General features: G+C 44.4%; 1 protein-coding gene and 1 pseudogene across 1 annotated transcript; both read left to right on the top strand.

The window, feature by feature from the left end:
- The first annotated feature begins 7,700 nt into the window (after positions 1-7,700).
- LOC134292638 (uncharacterized) lies at positions 7,701-9,566 on the top strand. Its single transcript, XM_062958208.1, has one exon. It carries the CDS (start codon positions 8,306-8,308, stop codon positions 9,473-9,475), a length of 1,170 nt encoding a protein of 389 aa, XP_062814278.1. The 5' UTR covers positions 7,701-8,305; the 3' UTR covers positions 9,476-9,566.
- A 1,484-nt stretch (positions 9,567-11,050) lies between these two features.
- Positions 11,051-11,720, top strand: LOC134292557 (uncharacterized; annotated as a pseudogene).
- The last annotated feature ends 10,477 nt before the right edge of the window (positions 11,721-22,197 follow it).

The raw sequence follows: 22,197 nt of genomic DNA on the forward strand, positions 1-22,197 counted from the left end.
CATATTTTTGGCTCAAATTTTGACTGGCTACTGACAATGTAGGAGCCCCTGATGGCATAGTGGTCTAAACTGCTGAGCTACTGAATTTGCTGACCAAAAAGTTGGCAGTTCGAATCCGGGGAGCGGGGCAAGCTCCCACTGTTAGCCCCAGTTTCTGCCAACCTAGCATTTTGAAAACATGCAAGTTTTCAGGAAGAGACGGAACTCCATGCAGTCATGCCAATCACATAACCTTGGAGGTGTCTATGGACAACACCAGCTCTTTGGCTTAGAAATGGAGATGAGCACCAATCCCCAGAGTCAGACACGACTAGACTTAATGTTAGGGGAAAACCTTTACCTTGTCAGGGGATTAATTAACTCCGAACCACCCTGATTTATTCGTGAGTCAGGCCTCTCACCAATCCATCCTCCGTCAGACTGCTTAAGCATCCGGCTAAGCAGCACCAACTAACGACCCCACAGTCATAATTCAGCTGATCACAGCAGTTCTAAGGCTTTATTATATATACAAACTATATACAATTACAAAGTAAATCGCTCATAGGACCCATGCTTCCTTAAGCAAGGCAAAGCATGTCCTCTCTCTTTACTGATCGTCAGTGAAGCTCTCCTGCCGACAACTCCCACATTCCATAGCAGAATGACAAACGTTCTGTCTGCACTTCTGAGACCTGAAGGCTTGACCTATTGGCTAGGCAGGCTATCATTCAAGCTGGCCTGCCATTAACCCGTGTGCTGCTGGAAAGCATGCCGGAATACACAGTTGCAAAAAACCCAACAGCAAAACACTTGATTCAACATTTTACCCTTACACCAAAATACACCAACATAGCTTACTGACAAATTTACCTATCTGATACTGAAACATGGCTCCTTTTTTACCCCTGACTTGATTAAGGCAGGATTCTCCAATTTGCAGTAGAGTTTTTTTTATATATTTGTGGTGGATGGAATGTAAGATAGGATCCCTGTTCCTGATCGTCACTAATTTTTGTCTACTGAGATGTGCTGGGGAGGCAGAAGAGAATTGTACCTACTGGCCTTAACAGAGTGTAAAATGACATTTCAGCACCTGAACTAAAGGACATGAGGAAAGCATGCTCACATACTCCATATATAGAAACCAAATGATCTAGGAGTTCAATTACGTCAACATTGACAATAGGTAACACCCTCCATCATATTTAAAATAGGAGGCTAGCTTAGGAAGCCCAGAATAGATACTGCCCACAGCTTGGGAGGAACAGACTGCTGTTTTCCATCCCACCTAGAAGTGATTGTCTGGGCCTTTATATGGATTGTGCTCCATTCTCAGTTACATGGAAGGCCCCACTTGCACACAGGTAGAAAAGCAGAGTGCTCTAGTCTCACCTTCTGCTCATCATGCCAAGACTGAAAATGAGGCCAATGGCAGGGCAAGGGGGTGGTCAGAGGGGATGACCCCTACTTACATGCTTCTTCCTGGGGCTGTTTGTGAAATAACTTGATGTACTTACACATATGTATGAGACTACTTAAAGATAGATAGCCTAAGGGAGAATTGGGTGGGAATAGTCAAGATGGCTCATGGCTGTTCCCAGTACATTGGGTTTCAATCGTCTGAGTTCTCTTCAAAGTGACAACATGGCACTTGCTTGATTTTCAGCAGGAGGTGTCAGAAATGCTTTCAGTAATTTATTTTGTGCTAGCTAGAATCCATTCCCTCAGCTAGTCTCTCATCTGCTTCACATATTGCCCACATCGGATTCCTCTGCCAAGAGCAGCTTAATTAACACAGATACCGTATACTGCAGAAGGCAGCAATATAAACTATATCAATACAGAGGAAAGGTGAGAAAAAACAACAAGGCAGGAGAGCAATGGAGCTCTGTGACTGCAATTATGCATAGCCTTTTGTTCTCTGGTACTATATCATCACCTGTAAAATGGGAACTGTAGTTCTCTACCCTGCAGTGGAATACTCAGCCTAAAGGTGATGAAAACTGGATACAGTTTTATCTATTGTTGATCCTGTTATATTAATGCATCACAAGATATAGTATGTATTTCTTTTTCCAGGACTCCTCTGCCATTTAGTGAGCTCAAACCTTTCCTCCAAGACACAGAATGAGTTTTTGAAAAATTACATTATAAAAAGGCTGAAGTGATCCCTTGTGCTGCAGTTGTAATGTAATGTAGCTTTACTCTTATTGTGGTAATCATGGACAAAGTAAAAATAGCATATTTCATGCATGCTTTACTTCTTGAGTCTAAATATCTAGTTACGATGTCTAGTTGAATGCAATTAGGTTTTTTAATGCTCCAAGGAGTCCTTGTAGTAGCAGATGTATTCTTTTTTGTGCTGTAAATTAAAGATGTGTCCCAAGGAACTAATTTTCTGCATTTTTACCATTTATAGCTGCTTATAGCATTTAATAAAATGCCACTTTTTTAGAGTCCTTTTGATGATTGTGTCCTGAGAAGAGGTTCTGTTACACCTGCTAAAACTGCAGGCACTAAGTCTGGTTTTATGGCTCTAGACTCACACTCTGGGAAAAATAAGATGATATAAAGTTTGGGAGACATTTTACAGGGAGGTTGTAACAATTGCTTCTATGTTCTGATTATATAATCTTACAGTTACATGATAGCAGTGGGAAAGGCTCTGTATCTTGGAGAAGATAAACCTAAATCTCAGGAACAAAAGAGGCTCCAAATTTGAGGGCTTTCACTTTATACTCAAAATAAACAGCGTTGAATCAATCTTGACTGTAGATATCTAGGTATAAAAAGAGGTATCTTTGCATAGAATATTAGGTTGGGATATGAAAAACCCAGTGAGAAAATTCTAACCCTCTGCATAGCCATGACATTTACTGGTTCCTCTTTGTGAAAGAGGTTATAGAGACAAGAACAGGAAGGAAATGCAACAAGCCAGAATACAGTGCCTCACAAAGGCATTTCAAACCCACCTACACTTCCCTGATGAAAACTGGGACAGTTATGGACAAGCAACAGTACAATGTTATGAAGACAGCAAATTATTATTAATGAGGAATAACACACAAGCCAGGAGAGACTCCAGCAATTAGCTTTTAACTGAGCTGACTGGGAAGGGGAAGAAGAAGAAGAAGAAGAAGAAGAAGAAGAAGAAGAAGAAGAAGAAGAAGAAGAAGAAGAAGAAGAAGAAGAAGGAGGAGGAGGAGGAGGTTTTTATTATTATGTTTATTTATATCCTACTTTTTCTCTCCATACAGAGACTCCAAGCGACTCACAATAAAAAGCATTACAATTCAACTTAAACAATTCAGGTTAAAATCATTAAAACATATACAATCACAGCAACCCCTTATGACCTTAAAAAACTATCTTCTTTAAAAGCTGCCTGAATTAAAAAGGTTTTATTTATTTATTTATTGTCACCTGAAGGATAGCAGGTGGGGAATGGGCATTCTGACTTCCATGGGCAGGGAGTTCAAGAGTCGAGGGGTAGCCACTGAGAAGGCCCACTCTCTCGTTTCCACCAACCGAGCTTGAGATGGGGGTGGGATTGAGAGAAGGGCCGCTCCTGAAGAGCTCAGGGTCCAGACAGGTGCACAAGGGGATGCAGTCAGCCAAATAGCCTGGACCTGAACCATCCAGGGCTTTAAAGGTCATAACTTGGGGCCGGGCTGTGGCGCAGGCTGGTGAGCAGCCTGCTGCAATAAATCACTCTGACCATGAGGTCATGAGTTCAAGGCCAGCCCGTGGCGGGGTGAGCACCTGTCAATTAAAAAATAAAAAATAGCTCCTGCTCGTTGCTGACCTAGCAACCCAAAAGATAGTTGCATCTATCAAGTAGGAAATAAGGTACCACTTATAAAGTGGGGAGGCAAATTTAACTAATTTACGACGTTGGAATGAGGAAGTGCCATCACAGTGGACGATGAAGCAGCTGCTTCCCCCTGTGGCCAGAATCGAACATCCCCTTAGGAGAAGGTTAAATTGCCTCTGCGTCTGTCTTTGTCTCGGTTTTATGTGTATATGGGCATTGAATGTTTGCCCTATATGTATATAATGTGATCCGCCCTGAGTCCCCTTCGGGGTGAGAAGGGCGGAATATAAATACTGTAAATAAATAAATAACCAGCACTTTGAATTGTACCCATAAACAGACTGGCAGACAGCAGAGCTGCTGCAATGGGGGGTTATCCACTCACTGTAGCCAGCCACAGGGAGCAACCTGGCTGCAGCTTTTGGACCAGCTGAAGTTTCTAAGCACTCTTCAGAGCACCCACACATAGAGCACATTACAGTAATCCAGATGAGATGTAACTAAGGCATATACCACTGTGGCCAGATCTGGCTTCTCAAGGAATAGGCACAGTTAGCACACAAGTTTTAATTGTGCAAAGGCCTTCCTAGCTATCACAGATACATGGGCCTCCAAGTTCAGCTCCGAGACTAAGAGGAACCTCAAATTGTGGACCTGTGTAACCCCATCCAGAACAGATTTGATCTCTATTCCCTGGTCTGCCTTCTGACTGACCAGGAGTACCTCTGCCTTGTATGGATTAAGTTTCAATTGCCCTCATCCAGTTCATTACTGATGACAGGCACTGGCTTAGGGTTAGGACAGCTTCCTTGGCATTAGGTGGAAAGGAGTAGTAGAGTTGGGTGTCATCCGAATATAGGTGACACCGAACTCCCAAATTATGGGTGACCTCTCCCAGTGGTTTCATGTATATGTTAAACAGCATGGGGGACAAAACAGAACCCAGCGGAACCCCACAAGACAATGTCCAGGGGTTCAAACAGGAATCCCTGAGCACTATTTTTGCATTTTGAACTCAGCAATTGAAGTAAGCTGATGACAGAGAGGGGAAGTGGGAGGAGAGAATTTATTTTAAACAGGATATTTTAAAAGTATCTTTAAAGGTGGACATCACAGACGAATGACACCTTTCCTCCACAAAAGAATAGCATCTTCATAGTTGGAGGGATTTTTATTGGGACCATGCTGGAAGAAAAGGGTTAAGCTGTTTCTTTCATGTCATGGTCCCAAATGTCTTGGACTACCTAGAGTCTTCCAGAAGAATTGGATCAGAAGTCATCTGAAAAAGCTATCTAGAACTGAAAATGTTTCAAATATTCCTTCTTTCATAAACAGTGCCTTTCAAAAGTGTTCACCCCCTTGATTTTTCCTTATTTGGTTGTGTTACAACCCTGAATTAAATGTGATTTAATTGGTAATTGTCATATGATGTACACAACAGATCGTGCTGACTGGTGATAATGGCAGCAGTAGTCAGAGATATCTGCAAAACACCGTATTGAGGAAGAATGGTTTATGATATGGGTGTTTATTTAAAGCTATTAAACCTTGAAGATTTTCTTAAGAAAACTAAAGTTGAAAAAATTATTTGTCAACCATGTCTGTATGAATATTAGCAAATACTACACATATTTTTCATCAAACCTACTGCACATTCAGGACATTTCTTCCAATATTTGTTCATTTTAATTCCTACTTTTTGATTTGCTCCATTACATCTCCTAGGAACATCCTCAGCAGTTAGGATAGAGGGGAAAATATATGATAGTTAGGACATTTTAGTTAAGGATTATATCATTTAAATCATGTTAAATGTGCACTACGCATTTATAGATTTTATTGGAGAACAAATCAGAAGAGGCAACAAGTATCATTTTTATCATGTACAATTCCAGAATAAACTATTGTTTTAAAGAACTGTATTGCCATAAATGGAAATTCATGCTGGACAAAAATAGGCAATATACTTTACACAGTTACATTTGATATTGTTATTGTTGTGTGTTTTCAAGTCAATTCTGATTTATGGCAACCCTAAGGTGAACGTATCTTGGGGTTTTTTTCTTGGCAAGATTTGTTCAGAAGGGGATCCAACATTGCCTTCTTCTGAGGCTAAGAGTGTATGACTTGCTCACAATCACTTAGGCAGTTTCCATGGCCAAATTGGAATTTGAACTTTGGTCTTCCAGAGTCCTAGTCCAACACTTTATCAGTGTACTGCGTTGGTTCTCTTGCATACTTTTGAGCCTTAAATTATCAAAACAGGGTATGTGTATATACACATGCATATAAATATATGAATTATCATATACCATGAAGGAAACAGCGTAACCCTTGTTCTCCCATCATGGTCCTCATAAAAATCCCTCCAACTGTGAAGATGCTATTCTTGGGAGGAGAAAAGATGCCATTTGCCTGTGATGTTTTTTAAAATGAAAAGTCTGTATCTCCCAAGGGGATTAGGAATGCAGACAGAAAGTGTAAAAGTCAAGAAACAAAAAAAGAGGTAATATGATGGTGATTGTTTTCAGAGCTTGCCGCTGAAGTCAATTTAAGTTAATTAGAACATCTGAGCATTGAAACCACATAAGTAGCAATCAGACCTTGTGTGCCAACTATCCCTTAGGTGAAAAAAAATGTGACAAAGACTGTTCCCTTGATCTTTGCATTATTACCTTTCTAAAGTAATAAAGCCACATCTGTTATTCTCCCCCAAGGCATAGTTGTGAAGCATTTTTAAGGGAGCTTTGTAATGTCTGAGATAAACATCTTATCCCTAAATAGTTATATTGTATGGAAACCTAATCTCTTGCCTAATACAGGTAGTTTTTAGTACCAGGATGATGGTCATCCATTCATAGACAATTCACCAAGCAGGAAAACCTTCACATATGTATGCATATATGTATGTAAAAATGTGCAGTTGCTTGCTTCTATGGACTGGCCCCATATCTAGTTTGAATGACACAGTATTTCTGAATTACAGCATTTATCACACTTGGAAAAACTAGGAGCAGAAACCTTCAATTGTCAAGGGATATAAAATCCAACAGGACCTTGATAGCCTGTAACACTGGTCCTAAACCAACAAGATGAAATACAACAGATACAAGCGTATAGTCCTGCACTAAGGCACAATCAATCAACTGAGCAATAGAAAACACAAGCCTAATATGAGGGAGATCTGTGGACTGACAGTAGTAGATGTGAATTGGATTTACCTGAACTCAAGGTAAACAGTTCCATGTGGCTAGTTAAAAAGATGAATGACATCTCAGCCTGTAATTTAAAAACAACAGCATCAGATTGTGAGGAATAACATTTAAACACAATTCTTCATTGATCAGGCAACGTCTAAAGTACTGTATTTGACTACCCTTTTTTAAAGAAGTATATGAACATGGGAGCAAGGAGATTAGGCAAGTCTACATTATATCATCCAATCTGTTTAACATATCACAGACTTGGAAGAAGGACTGATCCTGGCTGGTCAAACAAACCCATATGACACTGTGCCACTAGCATTAAATAGCAAATACTTCCAATGATCACTGAAGAAACTCACGGACAAAAGTGCAAAGGCAGGTTTACAAGATTTCCAAAAAACTGTTGTAGTTTCTCTTACCATTTCATAAACGTTTTACTTTTTTTTTTTTTTTACTAAAGGCAGGATTATGGATGGACTTTAACAAAACAAAAACAATGATGACAATTAATTTACATAACTTTCAAGTGGATAGAGAAGACATTTAAATAGTTCCATGTTTTCTATACCTTGGTATAGATTAATCAGACTGGAGACTGCAGTCAAAAAGCCAAAAGACGACTTGGACTTGGAAGCTATGAAGGAGCTATGTGTTGTCGAAGGCTTTCATGGCCAGGATCACAGGGTTGTTGTATGTTTTCCAGGCTGTATGGCAATGTTCCAGAAGCATTCTCTCCTGACGCTTCGCCCACATTTATGGTAGGCATCCTCAAACCCCCCTTCAAACCCTCCTCAAACCTTCCTCAAACCCTCCCCAAACCCTCCTCAAATGCTCAAACACTCCTTAAACCCTCAAACCCTCGTGAAACCGTCCCCAAATGATCAAACTCTCAAACCGCCAAACCCTCCTCAAACCCTCCTCAAAGCATGCTCAAACCCTCCTCAAACCCTAAACTGTCAAACCATCAAACTGTCAAACCCTCCTCAAACCCTCCCAAAACCCTCCTCAAACGCTCCCCAAACGCTGAAACCCTCAAACGTTTCAAACGCTGAAACCCTCAAACCCTCCTTAAACCCTCAAACCCTCCTCAAACCCTCAAACCCCCCTCAAACCCTCAAACCCTCCACAAACCCTCAAACCCTCAAACCCCCCTCAAACCCTCAAACTCTCAAACCTTCCTCAAACCCTCCCCAAACCCTCCTCAAACGCTCAAAAACTCCTTAAACCCTCAAACCCTCGTGAAACCGACCCCAAATGATCAAACTCTCAAACCGTCAAACCCTCCTCAAACCCTCCTCAAACCATGCTCAAACCCTCCTCAAACCCTAAACTGTCAAACCCTCAAACTGTCAAACCCTCCTCAAACCCTCCCCAAACCCTCCTCAAACGCTCCCCAAACGCTGAAACCCTCAAACCCTCAAACGTTTCAAACGCTGAAACCCTCAAACCCTCCTTAAACCCTCAAACCCTCCTCAAACCCCCAAACCCCCCTCAAACCCTCAAACTCTCAAACCCTCCTCAAACACTGCCCAAACCCTCCTCAAACCCTCCTCAAACCCTCAAACTCTCCAAAACCCTCCAACCCTCAAACCCCCCTCAAACCCTTAAACTCCCAAACCCTCAAACCCTCCCCAAACTGTCAAACCCTCCTCAAACCCTCCCCAAACCATCAAACCCTCCTCAAACCTTCCTCAAACCCTCCTCAAACCCTCCCCAAACGCTCCTTAAACTGTCAAACCCTCCTCAAACCCTCCTCAAACCCTCCCCAAACCCTCAAACTCTCAAACCATCCTCAAACCCTGCTCACACCCTCCCCAAACCCTCCTCAAATCCTCCTCAAACACTCCTCAAACCCTCCTCAAACCCTCAAACTCTCAAACCCTCCTCACACCCTCCCCAAACCCTCCTCACACCCTCTCCAAACTCTCCTCAAAGCCTCTCCAAACTCTCCTCAAACCCTCAAACTCTCAAACCATCCTCAAACCCTCATCACACCCTCCTCAAACCCTCGTCCCCAAACCCTCGTCCCCAAACCCTCGACCCCAAACCTTCGGCCCCAAACCCTCGACCCCAAACCCTCGACCCCAAACCCTCGGTCCCAAACCCTCGATACCAAACCCTCGCCTCGACACCCTCGTCCCCAAAACCTCGCTCCCAAACCCTCGCTCCTGAACCCTCGCTGCCAAACCCTTGCTCCCTAACCCTTGCTCCCAAACCCTCGATCCCAGACCCTCGCTCCTCAACCCTCGCCCCAAAAACCTCTGCCCCAAACCCACGCTCCCAAACTCTCGCTCCAAACCCTTGTCCCCAAACCCTCGCTCCCAAACCCTCGCCTCGAAACCCTCGCTCCCAAACACTTGCTCCCAAACCCTCTCACGCAAACACTCGGCTCCAAACCGTCGGCCCCATACCCTCGGCCCCAAACCTTCGGCCCCAAAGCCTCAACCCCAAACCCACGGCCTCAAACCCTTGATCCCAAACCCTCACCTCGAAACCCTCGTCCCCAAAACTTCGCTCCCAAACCCTCGCTCCCGAACCCTCGCTGCCAAATCCTCGCTCCCTAACCCTCGCTCCCAAACCCTCGCCTCCAAACCCTCGCTCCCCAACCCTCGCCCCAAAACCCTCGGCCCCAAACCCATGCTCCCAAACCCTTGCTCCAAACCCTCGTCTCCAAACCCTCGCTCCCAAACCCTCGCTCCCAAACCCTCGCTCCCAAACCCTTGATCCCAAACCCTCGCCTCGAAACCCTCGCTCCCAAACCCTCGCCTCCAAAGCCTCGCTCCCGAACCCTCGTTCCAAAACCCTCTCATGGAAACCCTCGCTCCCAAACCCTCACCTCCAAACCCTTGCTCTCAAACCCGCACTCCCAAACCCTCTCACGCAAACCCTCGGCCCCAAACCCTCGGCCCCAAACCCTCTCTCCCAAACCCTCGACTCCAAACCCTCGCTCCCAAACCCTTGCCTCGAAACCCTTGCTCCCAAACACTCACTCCCAAACCCTCGCTCCAAAACCCTCTCATGCAAACCCTCGCTCCCAAACCCTCGCCTACAAACCCTCGCTCCCAAACCCTCAGCCCTAAAATCCTCGCTCCCCAACCCTCGCCCCAAAACCCTTGGCCCCAAACCCACGCTCCCAAACCCACGCTCCAAACCCTCGGCCCCAAACCCTCAGCCCCAAATCCTCGCCCCCGAAACCCTCGCCCCGAAACCCTCGCTCCCAAACCCTTGCTCCCAAACCCTTGCCCCCAAACCCTCGCCCCCTAAACCTCGGCCCCAAATCCTCGCTCCCAAACCCTCGCTCCCAAACCCTAGCCCCCAAACCCTCGCACCCACGCCATAGCCCCCAAAACCTCGGCCCCAAACCATCACCCCCAAACCCTCACCCCCAAGCCCTCGCTCACAAACCCTCACCCCCAAACCCTCGCTCCCAAACCCTCGCTCCCAAACCCTCGCCTCGAAACCTTTGCCCCCAAACCCTCGGCTCCAAACCCTCGGCCCCAAACCCTCGCCCCTAAAATACTCGCTCCCCAACCCTCGCCCCCAAACCCTTGGCCACAAACCCTCGTCCCCAAACCCTCGCCCCCGAACCCTCGCTCCCAAACCCTCGTCCCCAAACCCTCATCCCCAAACCCTCGCTCCAAAACCCTCTCACGCAAATCCTCGCTCCCAAACCCTCGCCTACAAACCCTCGCTCCCAAACCCTCGGCCCCAAACCCTCGCCCCTAAAATCCTCGCTCCCCAACCCTCACCTCAAAACCCTTGGCCCCAAACCCACGCTCCCAAACCCACGCTCCAAACCCTCAGCCCCAAACCCTCGGCCTCAAACCCTCGCCCCTGAAATCCTGGCCCCCGAAACCCTCGCCCCTGAACCCTCGCTCCCAAACCCTCACTCCCAAACCCTTGCTCCCAAACCCTCGCTCCCAAACCTTCGCCTCGAAACCCTCGTCCCCAAACCCTCGCTCCCAAACCCTCACTCCCAAACCCACCACCACCACCACCAGCACCACCATCACCACCACCACCACCACCATCACCATCTCCATCACCATCACCACCGCCATCACCTCCGCCATCGCCATCACCACCACCACCATCACCACTACCATCTCCATCACCATCACCACCACGATAACCACCGCCATCACCACCACCATCACCACCATCTCCTCCACCACCACCACCACCACCATCATCATCACCACCACCATCACCAGCACCATCACCACCATCACAACCACGACCACGATCACCATCACCATCACCACCACCCCCTCCATAACCATCACCACCGCCATCAAAACCGCAATCATCACCATCATCACCACCACCACCATCACCACCACCACCACCATCACCACCAGCATCACCATCACCATCACAACCACAATCACCACCACCACCATCACCACCACCATCACCACCGCAATCACCACCGCCATCACCACCACCATCATCACCATCACCACCACCACCACCATCACCACCACCACCACCACCATCCGCTCCCTTTGGACCACCATCACCGCCACCATCACCACCACCACCACCATCACCCCCCCATCACCAGCACCACCACCACCATCACCATCACCACCACCACCACCATCACCACCACCATCTTCATCACCATCACCATCACCACCACCATCACCACCACCATCACCATCACCACCACCACCACCATCACCACCACGGTAACCATCACCACCACCATCATCACCACTACCACCACCTCCATCACCACTGCCATCACCACCACCATCACCACAACCATCACCACCACCATCACCTCAGCCCTAATCCCTCGGCCCCAAATCCTCAGCCCCAAACCTTCGCTCCCAAACCCCCGGCCCCGAACCCCCGGTCCCGAACCCCCAGCCCCGAACCCCCAGCCCCAAACCCTCACCCCCGAACCCTCGGCCCCGAAACCCTCGGCCCCGAAACCCTGCTCCCTGAACCCTCACTCCCCGAACCCTCAGCCATGAACCCTCGCCACCGAAACCCTCGCCCCCGAACCCTCGTGCTCCGAACCCTCAGCCCCGAAACCCTCGGCCCCGAAACCCTCGGCCCTGAACCCTCGCTCCCCGAACCCTCGCCCCCGAACCCTTGACCCCCGAACCCTCGGCCCCCGAACCCTCGGCCCCCAAACCCTCGCCCCCGAACCCTCGCCCCCGAACCCTCGGCCCCAGAACCCTCGGCCCCAGAACCCTCGGCCCCAAACCCTTGTTCCCAAACCCTTGCTCCGAAACTCTCAAACCCTCCTCAAACCCTCCCAAAACCAACCTCAAATCCTCCCCAAACCCTCCCCAAACCCCTCCTCAAACCCTCCCCAAACCCCTCCTCAAACCCTCCTCAAGCCCTCAAACCCTCCTCAAACCCTCAAACCCTCCTCAAACTCTCAAGTCCTTTATGGGTACCTTCTTTGGAGCGGTGCCCTTTAGGGGTACCTTCTCTCGACCTGGTGCCCTTTGGGGGTACTTTCTCTCGACCGGGTGCCCTTTAGGGGTACCTTCTCTCGACCTGGTGCCCTTTAGGGGTACCTTCTCTGGCCTGGGTGCCCTTTAGAGGTACCTTCTCTCAACCGGGTGCTCTTTAGGGGTACCTTCTCTTGACCGGGTGCCCTTTAGGGGTAACTTCTCTGGCCTGGGTGCCCTTTAGAGGTACCTTCTCCCAACCGGATGCCCTTTAGGGGTACCTTCTCTCGACTGGGTGCCTTTTAGGGGTACCTTCTCTGGCCCAGGTGCCCTTTAGGGGTACCTTCTGTTGACCGGGTGCCCTTTAGGGGTACCTTCTCTGGCCTGGGTGCCCTTTAGAGGTACCTTCTCTCCACTGGGTGCTCTTTAGGGGTACCTTCTCTCGACCTGGTGCCCTTTAGGGGTACCTTCTCTCGACCGGGTGCCCTTAGAACTTTTCTTCAGCACCCCATTTGAAAGGAGTTGATACTCTTCCTATCAGCTTTCTTCAATGCCCAGCATTCACAACCACACATAGAATTAGAAATATTACAGCATAAGTATTGAATGATATATCTTGACATGTCAGAATCTTGTCAGGTTCCTTCATAGGGTTGTTGTATGTTTTCCGGGCTGTATGGCCATGTTCCAGAAGAATTCTCTCCTGACGTTTCACCCACATCTTTGGCAGGCATCCTCAGAGGTTATGAGGTAATACACGCCGGGAGGTGCCCGGTGCCTGCGCCGGGGCTATCTGGATTATTTGGGGGCTATCTGGATTATCTAAGTCCACACTGCCCTATATCCCTGTTCAATGTTTGGTGCTAAATTCGCAAATATAGTAATTCCTACATAATATTACCATGTATTGAACTGCTTTTTCTGTTGATCGATTGTAAAACATGATGTTTTGTTGCTTAATTTTTAAAATCTTAATGTAATTTGATGTTTAATAGGCTTTTCCTTAATCCTTCCTTATTATCCAACATTTTCGCTTATCCAACACTTTTATTTTTCAGTGATTGGTTTGGGGTGGGGGGCAAAATTCTGTTCGCCTACACTTGAAAAATACCTAGGGCTGGCTCTGATTGCAGGATCCCAGAGGATTGGCACAGTGAGAAATCTTTGTTCTGTAAAAGCAAAGTATTTGGAATTACTGGCAGCTTCAAGTGGCTCTGCACCTTATTGATTGCTCAAACAAGTCCAGCTGATACTTTTTTCAAAAATTCTCTCTTATAAGTTCTGTGAAATCAAGTTGACAGCTCTTTTTATTTTTCCAGCAAGCATATCCTAGCTTAACTAAGTGGATATATTCATATTGTTAATGCATAATTTCTTGGGTGTTGAGTTTGGAGGCCAATTGTGTCTTGAAGATTTCTCTGCAACTGTGCAAAGCAAGGTCTTTTTGGAATTTTGCTTTAGGATTTCCAAGTTGCAAAAAGGATCCTAAAGTAGACTCTGAAACCTTGAGATCAAAGGACCATATTTTCTTTGTGTTTAGGCCACATCTGAATACATAAAAATAAAATGCAAATTTTAAGAGCAACTAAAGCGCTTTAGAAAAATTCTAATTGGTAAAATGTACCTTCTCCACCTTGTAACTGCCCAGATATGGTGAACAAACCCTAGTCATTCCAGATAAGATGACAACGTGCCATGTGGTAGAGATATCATATCTGTAGAGTACCAGACTGGGGGAAGCTGCTTAGAGCTATGGGTTCACCATGGGTGGGACACATATGACCTTTTATCATCATCATTATTGGCTATCACTCATGGCCAAGTATGATTGTTTTCCAAGTGTAGAATCTTGGTGGTGGGTCTGCAAATGACTGTAGAAGTCTATTCTAGGTTCTCAGAATCTTTTGCAGTGAGGACATACATTTTCAGATGGAAGGCGATCCTGACAAGTGTTAGATTGACGCGCCTTCCTCTTGGCACATTTCTCCCTTTCCCTCTCTATTTGTGCCTCTTCAAAATCCACATTACTGTTGGCTATAGCTGACCTACAGTGAGAGTGCTCGAGGGCCAGAGCTTAATCCATATCCACTGCTCATGTGCCAGTCTGTAGCTTGGGGCTTCCAGATTTCACAGTCCTGCCCCCGCCAGCACTCGCTGATTGCCATGGGACTGTTTGGGTTTGGCATGCCAATCCCTCAATTGACCTATATGCCTTCAATGGAAGCAACATTATAGCCCTCACAAGTCTCTCAGAATTGCAAGTCTCTTTTAAAGAAAGGTGTACAGTCCCTCACAGGTCTTACTTTAAGCAAAAAATGACCCTTCTCTAAAGAAACCAGCAACCAGACCTGATTAAATTGCCCACAACTGATGTATAAGGTGTTCTATAATACGTCTCCTTATACATTGCTTACGTAACTGTGTATAACAAAATACTTGATAAAAGAAATTTCTTTAAGGAAGAGAAATTCTGCAAACATTTTCTTTAGATGATTTTCCAAGCTGAATTGCTCCCTCAGTTGCTTCCTTGGGCTAAGTTGCAAACATATCTTTACCTATGCAAACACACTACTAGAAGCCAACAAATATGTAGTGTGAGGAGGGAGTTAAATACCATCTATATTTTAAGAGAAGTTATGTAGTTGCTAAGTCATGCCCTAACCCACTCCCCAAAGCCTGATGTTTATTCATTCAGTCGCTTCCTACTCTTCATGACCTCATGGACCAGCCCACACCAGTACTCTTTGTCGTCCATGGCCACCCCCAGCTCCTTCAAGGTCAAACCAGTCACTTCAAAGATGCCATCTATCCATCTTGCCCTTGGTCACCCCCTCTTCCTTTTTCTTCCATTTTCCCCAGCATCATTATCTTCTCCAAGCTTTCCTGTCTTCTCACCCCAAAGCCTGGAGCTCCCCAAATATTTACATTTATATAGAGAGTTCCTCCTCACAAGAGTGCTTGAGTGGTACAATATATCCTTTTATTGCATCAAGGAGGTAGCTAAAGCTCTCTGAAAGGAGTTATAATCACAGGAGCTATTTAGATTTAGAAAGCGAAGGGCTGGGAACTTTAACCCCTTTTTAAAGTCCTCATCAACCCTGCTTCTCTTCCATTCCAATTGCCTATTCCAAAATATTTCCTACCCAAAATTTATGTTTTATGTTTGGCTACGAAGTCAATTTGGGGGCAATGAAAGAGGAGACTCTGACCTGCTCAACAAGTAAAATGGTCTACATAATCATGATTGGCTGTCAACACATTGTTAGAGGCCACAAAAAGGCTCTCCTTTGTGCAGTTGTAGTTGTCATATTGGTTGTTTTCAGTTCACTACAATTTAGCTAGTGATTATCTCCTCCCATCCTCTAAATCAGATGACAAAAGTTAATTATCTGCTGACACATTTTAAGTATCATGCTTCTTACAGCACTTATATGATTGATAAATGGACAAAACACAGCTTATTCAAAGAACACATTTATGACCACTGTACTCATGATAACCAGTAGAAAGAAATATGAGTAATTAATTCATTTGAAATAAAAAATGAGCTTATGAAAATCAACCCCAAAGCAGCGTGACAACAGGCATAAATAAAAGACAAAACAAAGCAAAATATTTCAAAGAATGTGCTGCTTATTGTGAATTAGACTTCTTGACTAATTAAGAAGTCAGCTATTTGGAAGATTAAGATGGACTTCATCCTTTAAAAGCTGCAGCATTTCCAAAGGGATGCAAGCATTTTCCACATTTTGAATTTAAATCTTCAAAGTGGCATAGATATGAATACCCTTGCAGTCTGCCAGCTATTCTATCAACAAATGGTTATTCATTAGCCACTACGCCTGAAAGATAAAGATAGCCCAAAATGTATCACTAAAATAATCTCATTTCACCGGAAGGTCAATAACATACTTTCTCTCTCAGTATGGAAGCTTCTACAACTGCCTTCTCTAACCAAATTGGACTACAGCTCTGGGGGTAATGAAATTCGTAGTCAAACACAATTGAGGGCATCAACTTGGGAAGTTTCCTCTGCATGCTTCATCTACTTTGTAATAAAATTGATCACATATATGGTGTGTGTGCCTTTCAATTTCATGAAACAATGTTCAGAGGGTATACAAGCCAAGTAGAAGGTTTCCAAGGGCAACCAGCTGAAGGAAAGACAAAGGTCTATGGACAAAGTCTAACTGTGATAACTTTAATAAACATAAGATTATATTTGAAATTGTCATGAAAGATTCAAACTAACTATTTCATATATTGTTGTAAAATTATATTTGTAAATGTAAATTCACAAGACAATGTGTACACAATTCAGTACATCAGCTCTGATTTATGGTGGCTCTCCAGCATTTCAAGAATGGTTCTTTCCTGAACCTATCTAGAAAACCTTGATATTCACTTTTGGTCTACCATCCAAGTAATGATCAAGGATGATCCTGCTTAGCTTTTGATATCAGTTTGGATACAACCAGGATGTTATGTTGGTAAATACAGTAATAGAACAGAATCCCCAGCACTTGGCTACTTTATAAATAAGCTAAATGCTAGATCATAGTGATAACTATTACTCACTGTGATTAAAAATAACTTTAGGGGGTCTATTATATTACAAAAAAAAGGACTTTCATTCACTCTTGTTACCTAGAAAAAATAACTACTGTATTTTGTTTCTTGGTGGTGGTGATCTCAGTTAATTCTTATATGACACAAACGAAAGATACCGTAGTGTGGAGGTACATTTCATTTCAGAAAACAGCAGATTAATTTAAACTGACTTGGGGAATGGAATAAAAAGTCCTTGATAATGTTGGGACTGTAATGGGAATACTTTGGGAAGAGCAAAACATTACATTGATCTCCAAAAGAAAATCAGTTTGCACAGGAGCAAAGCCTGGGACCTTCACAGACTTTTTTTTCTTGTCTGGAGAGGCTATTAGGCACTACATTATGCTTCACTTAAAAATTCTTCAGGAAGCACTAAGGAGGGAGTGCAATGGTTATTCTATTCAAACAGCACAGTATAAGAAAGGAATACAAATAAGCTGTTACTTCCCACTAACATCTTATATTTAGGATGCTCTATGAAGTGTTATGAAATGTTAATGAAATGAGACCTGGGTATCCACTGGGATTTGGCTCCAGGACCCTCCATGGATACAAAATCCATGGATGCTTATGTCCCGTTGAATACATTAGCATAACAAGATGGTGTCTCTTGTACAATATCATAAATTAAAGGTTCAAATGTTGTAATTTATTCCCACTTGAATTCAGTATTGACCAAAATAAAGGCTACTGACTGACTGACTGAAAATCAAAGTTTATTGTAGATGGTGGACTCCATAGATGCAAAATCCATGGATATGAAGGGTCAACTATATTTCAAGTTGGACTTCACAACCAGATCACCATGGATCTGAGCCAGTACGGACTGATTCCTCCTCCAAATTCCCATGTGCAATGAGACACTTTGGGTGTGTTTCAGCTCTGAGAGAAAAGCAGGGAAGGAAGGAAGGAAGGAAGGAAGGAAGGAAGGAAGGAAGGAAGGAAGGAAGGAAGGAAGGAAGGAAAGAAGGAAAGAAAGAAAGAAGGAAAGAAAGAAAGAAAGAAAGAAAGAAAAACAAAAGAAAGAAAGAAAGAAAGAAAGAAAGAAAGAAAGAAAGAAAGAAAGAAAGAAAGAAAGAAAGAAAGAAAGGAAGGAAGGTTTTACAGATACACTGCAATAGGAGACTGGCTACAAAGTTATCTACCAATAATAATTTGTTTTGCAAGGGCAGAAGAAAAAAGCATCAGCCCAACGTGGAAAAGAGACCTTGGTGAGTAAGCTGCATTATTAACTCATATTTCTAATATGTTCTGTCCTCTGACAAGCTAAGAATATATCAGTAAGGTGAGAAGGCATTCAAATGCGGGAAAAACAAACCTTTCAAAGTAAAGGCCATGAAAAGCACATCATGTGTTTTGTACATGTCTACCTGGTGGCACAATTACATTAAATGAGTAAGAAGCATGCATGTGTATTTTCTGAACAGTTCAATTGTTTGGTTTTCCTTCCCGTTATTCCTGTCCTAAAATGAATTTGAAAGAAAAGGCTAGGACATGATGAACATTTTCTGGATTGTATGTGTGTGCGTGCGCATGCGCGCACATACACACAGGAGCCCGAGTTGTATAGTGGTTTGAGCATTTGACTAGAGGATTCTGGAGACCAGGGTTCAACTCCCCACATGGCCATGGAAATCAATAGGGCAACCTTGGTAAACTCATATCCTCTCAGCCTCAGAAAAAGGCACAGGCAAACCCCCTCTGAACAAAGTGTGCCAAGAAACTGCCATAATAGATTTGCCTTAGGCTTGCCATATGTTGGAAACTATTTGAAGGCACACAATGGCAACACCAAATAATATCAGTTGAGAATCCTGATAACGAAGACAAAATTGATGATGTCATAATTAATTTCTGAAGGTGTATAATAATTAGGTCAGCTACTTTTCAGTGTTCTCCTCAAAAACATATTTTCCTAGATGGACAATGACATCTATGGTAGACACAGAAGAACACAAAACACTGTGTTTCTGTAGGATGCTGTGACAAAAGAACAGCATCCAGATCATGTAACAATACCACTTCATTGTCTTTCACACTTTTCCAGTACTGGACACCATAATAAGAAGGATGTTGATGAACTGGATAGGCTCCTGGGAAAGATAAAAAAGATGGCAAAAAGGTCTGGAAATCAAGTCTTATGAGGAATGGCCCAAGAAGCTGGGTATAACAATAAGAATATACAAAAGATTTAAAGGTGATTTGAAAGGTAACTTCAAATAACTGAAGACTGTCACATGGAAGATGAAAGATTGATTTCTAGGGCTGTGCATAGATCCATTTTTCAAAACAGACTCCAGCTGCTCTGACTCTCTCGGCTCTTTTGGCCTGCCGTAATGACACGGGCACCATCACCACTTTTTTGCGGCCACAACAGACCACATGGTTGCCGGCCACAGCCACTTTCAGTTTTTTTCAGCTACACGTAGAGTGTGAGGCAGCTGCACACCTACATTGGGTTTCCCTCTGAGTCCTGTCTGTTGAGCCAAATAGAACAAAAGAAAGTCATGAAGTGTCTTTTAGCCAACTGGGACTCCATTTTTCTGTTGCAAGCAGGCAGAGCCGTCCCGAAGTAATTTTCGGGAGTAGGCGACCGGAATTTTAGCACCCCTCCCAAATTCCCCCCCCCCCCAAACAAATTGCTGATAAATACCAGCGGCGACGGCAGGCCCAGCCAACCGTCTGCGCGGCCGCCCTCCTACTCTCCCTTGGAGTCTGAGGACTCCTCGCCCGCCGCCCGCCCATCGATGGGTCTGTGCGTGTGCGCAGGCCTTCCAATCGACTGCGTGGTCGATTGTAAGGCCTGCACACACGCACAGGCCCATCGCCCAAAAAGCATGGTCGATCGGCCTGCGCACACGCACAGGCACATTGACAGGTGGGCAGCGGGCGAGGAGTCCTCGGACTCTGAGGGAGAGCAGGAGCTGCACGGATGGGTGGCTGGGCTTTCCGCCGCCGCCGCCTCGACAGCGCCCCCGCATGGTCTGCGCCACAGGCGACTGCCTAATTTGACTCAATGTTGGACCGCCTCTGCAAACAGGCTTCTGAGAGAGACAGACCATGCTCCAGTCCGCTGATGATCTAAATTCTCAGTGTTGATCAAAGTTCTGCGTTGCTTGTCTTACTTTTTGACTCAAATAACAATAAAAAAGAGTTTACTTTCTACACTTTTAAGAAACTGCCACCGATGGTGCCCTTCACATGACGCAAGCTTCAAATGTGGGGTAGAGATATCTTCTTGCCATTTCTAAAGCTGCCATAAAATGAGGAGGGGATTTATATCTTTTAAAAAAAAGAAAAAAAAAGAATGGCTAATGCTCCTTCAGGTGGCGTTGCTCCCACTGAAATAAGTGATTTAAAAGGGTGCCTTAACTTGGCTTCATTTAAAGGGCGTTGAGGGCAAACAATCCAAGAAAGAGTGGTTTCTTAAGTCTGATGCTTTAACTCAGGTCTTATTTAAGGATATAAGGGGAAAGGACCCTAGAAAGGATGATTTTTTTAAGTCTGATGGTTTAAACCCAGGTGATATTGAAGGATATAAGGAGAATGGATCCCAGAAATTATGGTTTCATTAGTCTGATGCCTTAAACACAGGTGTTATTGAAGGATATAATGAGAAAGGATCCCAGAAAGGATGGTTTCTTAAGGTTGATGCCTTAAACCCAGGTCTAGTTACAGGATATTAGGAGAAAAAGTGATGGAAAGAGGAGCCTAGGAAGTTCCCCCATTGCCGACAATGGGCTGGATCTTCCCGGAGCAAAAATTGATCTTTTGGCTGCTGGATGAAAAAACAGAATTTTGCCTGAAAAATGGATCACAGGGCCACAGAAATCCAGACACTGAAAACAGCATGGGTTTAGCTGAATTGCACACCCTATTGATTTCTGCTGTGCCAGAGGGAAAAATCACAATCAGTGTACGCAAATTACAAGAAAATAGGTTTTGAATAAATGTTAAGAGGGACTTGCTGATGGTAAGAATTTTCCAGTAGTGATATGGACTTCTTGGGAGTACGGTAGACTCTTTTTAAAACAGTAGAAGTCTGTCATGGATGTTTTAGCTGTACGTTCCTACACTTGGAAGAAGTTGGATTAGATGGACCTTAGGGTCCTTTTCAAGTTTTCAATTTTATGATCCTGAGATCTTAATCATTAGACTGAGACTGTTGTCTTGTTTCTGGGTAAGCATTTCCTAGCAATGAGGCTAACAGTTCAAAACTCATGCACACAGCTCTAAAACAGATTGGACAGGCAGAATTCAGAAGCAGAGAATAAGCTTCAAGTAAAATACATACTAAGTCCTATTGAAAAATCAGTAGGAAGGAGGATCAAAATGTTAAAGAAAAGAAACAATATGGAGTCCAACCAGTGCAGAACAGTGCAGGCACAACAGCAAGTAAGAAGCAATATTCTAACAAGCAGAATCAACAGTCTAGACTCAGGCACTAGCAGATCACAACATATCAGGAGTCAGAATATGTAAATAATGATGAATGGCTGATAACTCATCAATTTCCACCATAGAAATAAACCCCAGAAAGTATTCTAGTCTCGCAGGCTACTCCAGAATCACCAGGAGTGATTCTCCAGGAGTCACCAGAATCTCACTCAAGATTCAGTTGAAATGTACACAAGCTTCTTGAAGAAGTTCTTCTTGTGAGAGCCTTATACAAAAGTTCTTTTTTATGAGATAATTGCTGCTACAACCAACCTCTTTCTATAGATATGTTTGTGGAACAAAGGTATGATCCATCAGTGGCTCTCAGCAATATGCCTGTGAAACTGAAATTTCCGTTAGTCATTGCTATGGGATTTTCTTAAATTCTTGTAATTCATCTTACTGGAAATTCAAGGTGCATCTATACTATTAAAATTAATACAGTTTTCCACCACTTTAACTGCCATAGCTTAACGGTAAGGAATTAAGGGAGCTGTAGTTATACAAGATATTTAGCCTTCTGTGCCAAAGAGCACTGGTGCCTCACCATACCACAACTCCCATGATTCTATAACGTTGAGACATGGCAGTTGAAGTGGTGGCAAACTGCATTAATTTTGCAGTGTAGATAGATACACCCCTAGAAGTGGTATGTGTGCTTGACATATTTTCAAACTCAACTACAATAGCTTTTTCTTTTTTTCTGATTTCTAAAAACATGAACTTTGCTTAA

Source organism: Anolis carolinensis, chromosome 6 (assembly GCF_035594765.1).
Source record: "Anolis carolinensis isolate JA03-04 chromosome 6, rAnoCar3.1.pri, whole genome shotgun sequence".
Lineage (NCBI taxonomy): Eukaryota > Metazoa > Chordata > Lepidosauria > Squamata > Dactyloidae > Anolis > Anolis carolinensis.